This window comes from Asparagus officinalis, chromosome 7 (genome assembly GCF_001876935.1).
Source record: "Asparagus officinalis chromosome 7, Aspof.V1, whole genome shotgun sequence".
NCBI lineage: Eukaryota > Viridiplantae > Streptophyta > Magnoliopsida > Asparagales > Asparagaceae > Asparagus > Asparagus officinalis.
The window spans coordinates 25,433,547-25,442,322 of record NC_033800.1 but is presented as its reverse complement, the minus strand read 5'-3'; the positions used below and the strand labels follow the sequence as shown (position 1 = coordinate 25,442,322).

General features: G+C 38.1%; 1 protein-coding gene across 4 annotated transcripts in view; it reads left to right on the top strand.

The window, feature by feature from the left end:
- LOC109849175 (SAC3 family protein B) overlaps nucleotides 1–7,640 on the top strand; it is a 15,409-nt gene extending 7,769 nt beyond the window's left edge. For all 4 annotated transcript variants that reach the window (XM_020418986.1, XM_020418987.1, XM_020418988.1 and 1 more), the window contains 12 exons: nucleotides 1,353–1,445; nucleotides 1,858–2,076; nucleotides 2,202–2,449; nucleotides 2,591–2,691; nucleotides 2,795–3,010; nucleotides 3,111–3,338; nucleotides 3,411–3,502; nucleotides 3,583–3,676; nucleotides 4,608–4,700; nucleotides 4,785–5,518; nucleotides 5,616–5,733; nucleotides 5,829–7,640. In XM_020418986.1, the coding sequence (XP_020274575.1) occupies nucleotides 1,353–1,445; nucleotides 1,858–2,076; nucleotides 2,202–2,449; nucleotides 2,591–2,691; nucleotides 2,795–3,010; nucleotides 3,111–3,338; nucleotides 3,411–3,502; nucleotides 3,583–3,676; nucleotides 4,608–4,700; nucleotides 4,785–5,518; nucleotides 5,616–5,733; nucleotides 5,829–7,535 (3,943 nt within the window). In that variant the 3' untranslated portion in view covers nucleotides 7,536–7,640. The remainder of the gene's footprint in view (nucleotides 1–1,352; nucleotides 1,446–1,857; nucleotides 2,077–2,201; nucleotides 2,450–2,590; nucleotides 2,692–2,794; nucleotides 3,011–3,110; nucleotides 3,339–3,410; nucleotides 3,503–3,582; nucleotides 3,677–4,607; nucleotides 4,701–4,784; nucleotides 5,519–5,615; nucleotides 5,734–5,828) is intronic.

The window sequence follows — 8,776 nt, the reverse complement described above, 5'->3', positions numbered from 1 at the left end:
GAAGAGAGAGAGAGAGAGAGAGAGAGAGAGAGAGAGAAAAGGACGGGGAGAGGGTAAAAAAGAAAGGAAAGGAAAGGATTTCCTCGTATCATATTGTTTAGCTAGAACTACTGTGGTGGTCTATTTCTTCCCCTTTTCCTATGCATAATTTTAATAGTAGAACCACCAGTGGGTGGGACAAGTGGTTAGCAGTTCCACTGTGGAGATCTACATAGGCTTTATGCCCCGCTGGCCCTTGTTTGATTCCTCATTCACCTGTCCCTCTTGGTGAGTATGGTGGTTTTTGTTCTTTTTTTTGGTTTATCTTGTTTTTGGTTTTTTTTTTTTTTTTTTTTTGGGGGGGGGGGGGGGGGGGGGGGGGGGGGGGAGGCCTAGTCTTCTGACCCGGGGCTCCCCCTGGGTAGTAGATTGTGCTAGCCAAGATTCCCTCGTTGCCACAAAAAAAAGAAATCATATAATCAAACTTTTAGAGTAGAATAGTACATTGTTTTCTCGTAAATGTTAAAGATACATGGAGATTTTGTGAATATATGTGAAAATAATCTCATCAATGGAAGAATTATGAGAGAAAAGCATGAGTTAAGCGGCCTAAAGTTTGATATGGCATTTGGTTCAAATTATGATTTTCCCAAGGTTAGTAGCTATTTTATCATTTTTTGAGCCAGACAACCTTTACCATTGTAGCGATGTATTGTTTGTGAGTTCAAGTCCTCTTGTCAAGTTATGTTAGAGGAAAACCCAATCTTTTTTCTCTATTTATTGATGTTGTTTCCACAGGTGCCATGTGCCTTAATCTAGCCTTTGACTGGCTAACTTGCAAAAATTTTAACTTCCGGGCATCTCACATAAAAAATAGATGATATGTGCGTCTGAGTTATGAGAAGTAGGCTAAGCTGGAAAAGCCAACTGCTAAAGTTTATAATAGCAGATGTTTCATTGACAGAAGTCTTGCAATATAAGCTCTTACAGATACTTTTTGCCTCAAATATATGCTTGGGCCTATATTGTATGTCAAAAAGGGGAAAGGAGACACATGAGATGGTTTTAAAAACTAGAAATAGAGATATGATGCAGATGAAAATAGTTAGGAAATGGTTTGGTGAAACATTGAAAACAAGCAAACCTCCCTAAAGCACCCAATTCTAATTCTGGTGGTTGTTGGCAATCTATCTACTTATTTATCATCCAAGATGTATCCATTGACCATTATCATCATCCAGATGTTTAATATATATGTGTAAAATGCCTTTCAGTTTTTTATTGGTAAACTAGGAAAGTAATATAGATATGTTATGTAAATTTGCTTTACAAAGTGAAGATGAACTTATTCAAGATTTTTATTTGCATTGTAGAATCGATGACCCTTCAAAGCGGACAGGACTTTCACCTGCAACAGGCAGTCATTCTGTACAGAATCTGGAATTTTCTGATGATATAACTCGGAGGTTACTACTTATGTAAACCCATGTTTCTCTTAATCATTCTGCTAACGGAATTATTAGTGGCAATGAGAACTTGAAGGTTAGTAGTTATGTGAACCCTTGTTTCTCCTAATCGCCTGCTATGCAGAAACATGGGTAGTAATCAAACTTATGAATCAGTGCATTATGTACTCCACAACCTGTATTGTTTTCCCCCCCCCCCCCCCCCCTCTCTCTCTCTCTCTCTCTCTCTCTCTCTCTCTCTCTCTCTCTCTCCGGGCGCATGGCACATGCTGCTTTCTGTTACGTTGGACTTTTTTTTTGCTACCGCATGCTTGTCATTATTAGCGCTGAAGTATGATGTTATTTATGCTTCTATTTCGTTAGGCATGTGTAATCTGTATGCTGATGAGCCGGTCTGGTATTTGTTATACAGGCATGATGTATCACCCCCAAGAATGCGGAGTCGGAGGAGGTCTCCAGTCTCTGCTGCTGGTCCTTTTCATCAGATGGCTGAAGTTATTGCATCTGATGCTGGAACTTCATCGCCAGTGCACCCTGCCTATCATAATCCTATTAAACGGGCCAGGTCTCATCCTTTAAAGTCAGCTGATGTAAATTCCACCTCATCTTCTATTCAGCTTGATTCTGAGAGGTATATTTATTATCTCTAACATTGTCTGCTTTCCCTTTTAACTTGTTTCTTTTCTTAGACAATTGTCAATTTTCTGATGCTTCAATTAGGTTGCTTTATTTTATTAAAATAGTGTGTACCTGCAGGGAAATGCAAGCAAAGGCAAGGAGGTTGGCTCGTTTCAATGTTGAATTAAGCCAACCATTGCAAACCCCAGATGACATTACAAAACGAAAATTTTCAGGAAATAAGCATGATAAAGCACCATCGGATGAACATAATAGTAATTGTAGCCCTGCTATAGAAGCTTGGGATACCTCAGGTGCTGTAACTGATTATGAAGTCATGGGGTCATCTAAAGTTGTCGTTGGACAATGCCGTGATATGTGTCCGGGTATACATCTTATATTTCTTCCTATGTTTCTAATTAGCCGTTTAATTATCTAGGGTATCTCAACCTTTAATTTTCCTTTGGTCCTTGACTAGCTTTCGTAAACGGATTAATTAGTAAACTGTTCCGCCCATTGTTCTACAGAACCAGAAAGAGAGGAGCGTGAGAGAAAAGGGGATCTTGATAAGTTTGAACGCTTGGATGGAGAAAGAAACCAGACAACAAAATTTCTTGCTGTTAAAAAGGTCGTTAATGGACACTCTTTTATTGTTTTCTTTTTAGACCTTGGTCTGAAAGCATTTTGCCAAATAGCAGGCAGCATGATGGAAGTTCTTATCTTTTGTGCAGTATAATAGGACTGCTGAACGAGAAGCTGAATTGATAAGGCCTTTGCCAGTGTTGCGGCACACAGTTGATTATCTTCTTAACTTGCTGGATCAACCTTATGGCGAAAGTTTTTTGGGTATCTACAACTTCTTGTGGGATAGGATGAGAGCAGTTAGGATGGACCTCAGGATGCAGCACATTTTTAATCGCGAGGCAATTCTTATGCTCGAGCAAATGGTATTATTCATTTCTAGGGATGTTTATGATTTCCTAATATCTAATTCCATTATGCACCCTGGATTCAGTGTTTTTCTTTTTTCTTTTTTCTAATCACTAGATAAGACTCCACATTATTGCAATGCATGAACTGTGTGAGTACAAGAAAGGAGAAGGCTTCATGGAGGGTTTTGATGCTCATCTCAACATTGAACAGATGAATAAGACATCTGTTGAATTATTTCAAATATATGAAGATTACAGGAAGAAGGGGAAGAGTGTTCCAACTGAGAAAGAGTTCCGGGGTTATTATGCTCTCCTCAAGTTAGATAAGCACCCTGGCTACAAAGTTAGTATTTTCATTTTCTCTTGAAAGGATTTGAACTATTATAGTTGTTCTTAATGTAGGCGTCTTTGTTAGGTAGAACCTGCAGAACTCTCACTTGATCTTGCAAAGATGACTCCTGAAATGAGATGCACGCCAGAAATTTTATTTGCTCGAAATGTTGCAAGGTAATTGTCTGATTCTGCTGGCAGTTATTTAGCAGTACATTATTGGAATTAAACGTAATGTGACAATGTCACGATTTCAGGAGCTGTAGGATTGGAAATTTTATAGCATTCTTTCGGCTTGCAAGAAAAGCAACTTACCTCCAAGCATGCTTGATGCATGCTCACTTTGCAAAGGTATATAGTATGTTCATATGAATGTAGCGCTGGTCTTTTATACAAGTGAATGGTTGCAGTTAAAAATGTTACTTCTGTTATCATTCATTTTTTTTAATTCATTTTATTTCTAGTAAAATTTCTGTGTGACCGATTGATGTAAGCTGCAGTTGAGGCTGCATTTTTAACTATATGATTGCTTTGAATATAGATTTTCTTGCACTTTGTTATAACAATTGCTACAAATGAATTGATAAATTGAGATGCATCAAAGGAAATAAGTGCCCCACTGAATTTAGCATGATGTTGAAAGGGGTTAACCAGAAAAGGTATATAAAAAGGGTGGCCCAGTGCACGTGGCTTTCACCGTTGTGGACTCTGGGGAGGCTCAGATGTACACAGCCTTACCCCCGCTCACAGAGAGACTGTTTCCATGTTTGGACCCGTGACCTCCAGGTCACCTGGCAACAACCTTTATTGTTGTGCCAAGTCTCACCTCAGAAAAGGAATATAAAGATAGATCATATTGGAAGTGAAGAAATGATAACTTATAATTTGATGACTGCTCACTGTCATCATCATAACTATCATCACTGTGCTGCCTCCTAATTATTTATGCAGTTGATCCATAAAAGGGCTTAAACACTAAAAATTCACCTTCAAACACCTATGTCAGTTTTGTCTGGTTGAGCGTTGAGGGAAAAAATTGGGATGCTGCTTGTGCTCCTAGAATTGACTCCTGACACATCATAGATTCTTTCCAAGTACATCTCCTATGCTTCTCTTTTTAAGAAGAAAGCTGAAGAGAGCGAGAAAAGCAAACCTACAGTTTGCATTCACTGACAGGTCAAGCAGTTAAATAGGATACACAAACCAAAAGGCATCATTTTAATTTTTCCTTTCTATTCTGGAAAATGCACGTGGTTTAAGTTCTGATCTTTTTTATTTACAGTTGAGAACCCAGGCACTTGCTTCTCTGCACAGCGGACTCCAGAATAACCAAGGAATCCCTGTGTCACATGTTGTAAAATGGCTGGGCATGGAGGTAATTTTATGGAACTGTTGCATCTGTCTAATAATCAATATATCTTCAAATTTTCCTACGTTGATTCTTTTTTCCCCTATTCAGGGGGAGGATATAGATAGTCTCCTTGAATATCATGGTTTCTCGTTAAGGAGATACAAAGAGCTGTATATGGTTAAAGAAGGTCCCTTCCTTAACAGTGATGCAGATTACCCAACAACATGTTCGCGACTTGTCCATCTTAAGAAGTCTAGAAGTATTATAGACGATGTCAAATCTGGTCCAGCTGTCTCAGAACCCAATGAAGATAGGAAAACGGAATCTATAACAGAGGTATCTAGTCCAAAAATAAACTCTTTGAAGAGGGAAGGTTGGACCAATGGAGTCAATAAAAATATGCTAGAACCTAAAGTGGATTTAACTCCGAGGGTTGTCTCTGAACCTCAATATATGTGTGAAGCGCCATCACCGACTATATGGAATCGAAAGGGTGATAGTGAAGTTACAGACGTCTCTCCTGCCATTTCAAATGTAGAGACTGATCGCGAAATGGCAGAAGCCTCTTCTGTGAAGGCTACTTGTTTATTTGATGACAATTCTGTTATTGACCAAGAACAGCCTATTGACAAGGATGAGATTGTAGAATCTGTTGGCATTGATGAGATTGTAGAAGTAAATATGGTTCAAGCTGAAATACCTGTCAGCTCAAACTTAGATCTCATAGCTGCACATTCAGTCCCTCACATGGATGTAGAGGAAAACCTGGAGAATGAAGTATCCAAGCTAGTACCTAACCGGGAAGATGAAGCTTTCAGCCAAAAGCTGAAGTCGATCTTAAGGTTGTATTTCTGTTGTATTTCTTATCTTTGTTATGACATGTCATTTATTTGCTTTATTCCTCGGTCTGTGTCATTCTGATTTGGCTCAATTTAACAGAAAATGGAAAGAAAGATCATCTGTACTGAGAAAAATTCGGGAGCAGAGAGAGTTCCTGGCAGATGTTGCATTAAGTTCGTTAACTATAGGACCACCTGTCAGACAACAAATATCAGGGGTGAGTTCCTTATATTTATCCTTTTCCACTTGTACTCTCAAAACAATTTTATGTTTTAATAAATGCGGTTACTTATACTTTTTTCTGAAGTGCAGGAGCAGGCTCATGCTGCTGAGCAGCTAAATATGGATCATGTTACAATAGAGAGATCCAAAAAACTGAGGAATTTACAGGAAAGGCTGAATGTTGCAGAATTGGTTTCACCTATCCTTTGTAGAAAAAACCCTGATTCCAAATGCATAATATGGAAGCTTGTTGTCCAGACAAACGACACAGGAAGCCAAACCTATAATTTGGCTTTGAAATGGTTGAGCTCGAAGATAATGGGATCTGATATGATAACAGGTGACAACTTGTTAGTTTCGCAGCCAGGTTTATCAATATGGAAGAAATGGACTCACACCCAAAGTAGTCTATCTCAAGTTTGTTGTTTATCTATCCTTGGATTAGCTGACAATCATCATGTTTGTGAAGACGGTCTACTAGCTGGTTTGAGCTGTTTACTATTTCTAGCATCAGGAAGTATTTCATGGGATATCCAAAGTGTTCAGCTCCAAAAACTTTTGACGTCCATACCTTCTGGAGCCAGCATGCCTCTTCTGATACTGTGTCCCGATTCATATGAGGAAAACAGCATCAATCCTTCAGTTGCTATGATCAACAGACTTGGCCTTGACAAGGCAGACAGAACAAAGATAAGCTCCTTGTCTACTATCTTTCTTCATAGTAGAAGCCAATCAGAGTACCCCAACATTCTCTTTGATGATGCTCGGTTGAAAGAAGGTCTTCAATGGTTGGCTGATCACTCACCTCCTCAACCTGTACTTCAATTGGTTAACACCCGCGAATTAGCCCTCAGATACTTGAGACAGTCAATTGCTAAACTTGATAACACAAAAGGTGCTGATATAGGTCCAAATGACTGCATCTTGGCATTCAATGAAGCCTTGGATTGCTCGGCAAAAGAAATCATTGCTGCAGCTTCTACAAATCCAAACAATTGGCCGAGTCCTGAAATCAACCTACTCAAGAAATCAAATGATGAACGGCTAGCAACAGAAACGTATTTACCTTGCATAGGTTGGAGCTCACCTGAAAGGATCGAGCCAATTATCAACACTATAAATGCCTGTAAACTTCCTAGCTGGGCCAGTGAAATGTCTTGGCTGAACCAAGGTTCTTCCTCAGTCAAGGAGCTTCAGAACCAGAAATTGGCTACTGAAGAAATCATAATAAACTACCTAACAGAGTCAACTCGATTACTGAATTACGACTTAGCTGTGAAAGAGGCGAGAGTCATGCTACAAAAGGGTGCGGGTCTTGAGCGCCGAGGCTCATACCATTATATTGTTCTGAGATGGGTTGAGATCTTCAGACGAATTTACAATTGGCAGTTAATGAAATTCAAAGGAAACAAATACTCGGAAGCCTATGTTTTGGCCCATGAGGATGAAAGCGATACAGAAAGTCAGCAACCCCTGCATTCTGTTAGAACCGACATTTCTCTTGATGAATTGATGGACATAAGTTTTGACAGTCCGTCCACAGATAAGCCAATATCAGTGTTCAAGCCGTCTCCAGAGATATTTTATGGTGGTAGCTTGATTTCTGAGACTAATATTATTTGTAATGGTGAAGGAGAGGATCATGATAGTGTGAATATTCCTTCTACAGTGTATAGCAATGAACTGAAGATATCACCTGGGTGTAGAGAGAGCATTAGCAGGTTTAATAAGGTGCTTGAGGAGTGCATACGATTGCAAGATGGGAATGCTAGAGGTCTTTTTCCGTATTTTGAATGATGTAGAAATTTGATGTACATTTTCATTTAAACGGGAGTTTACTTGTTGTAAGTTAGCTTCCTTTACTACTAATTTTTTTTTGGAATGAGATGCTTTTGCTTTATGCAAGATTCCCTAATTTATTTATTTATTTATTTACTATTATTATTAGTTTATTACCCTTATTATTTTTGGTGGCCGGGAAAGGGGTAAATAAAAACAAACTAATATTCATGAAAATTTTCATCAGATGGAACCATCGTGGTCATTTCTTGCCGGTAATGTCAAAGGGAAAGGAAAGGAGACCCCGAAAGAATTTTCAGTCCAAATCAATCATTTGAGCTATCTATTCAATTTATTTGGAGACGGTGAGATTGAGCAAAAGCTCTAGTCATAAACATGGTTCATATGTTATACTAACGTTCTTGTCATAAAACATGATACATATATTATACTAGCCACTTGCATAAAAGCCGGGTCTAAAATCTTTTGTTCCTATCTTTTCTTTTTCTTTGCGTTCTTTTTCTTATTAGCTATTTCAAAGTAATTCTAGTTGAACGTGGCCTAATATGTGTGGATATGAAGTTCGTACGTTTTAAAATTTTAATTTATAGAAAAACAATATATTTTTATTTATTTATTTATTTATTTGGTGCGAGAAATCTTACCTCAGTACCGACCAAGTGAACCTTGGATCTGGGTCGACCGTTCGCAATCCAGGTTTGTTGTTTGCTTTTGATAGATCATATATTACTTTTAAAAATTCATAATGCATAACGGATATGGACATGGCCATGGTCAGAGTTATATTCATTCAATGTGAAAAATACTTTCCTTTCTTAAATCCTTCATGGTTGTTCTTGGTTGAAGAAAAGCATACGCTTTTCTTAAATCCTTCCTGGTTGCTTTTGGTTGAAGAATAGCATATGCTCAATATCAGAAGCCTCCCTTCAGATGATGAGTCTAAATATATAGATAATAAACTACTAAGATTCTTTTTGAGCCATAGTTTTCTATTCGGTTTTAACTTTTAACCTACTTAGAGTGTGCTTAGCAACTCCATAAACTTAGTTTTAGTTGGTACAATGTTGGTCCAAAAGGTTTTTTTTTAAAGTTTGTCAATAATTGGGCCAAAATTAAACTAGTTTTATCTAGTTCATATTTAAGCATCGAAACTAGTTTCCCTTTGAACCACCTCATATATAGACCAACTCTAATCTAATTAAGCAAAACTTAGTTCAAACTTAGTCCTATTATGAAAC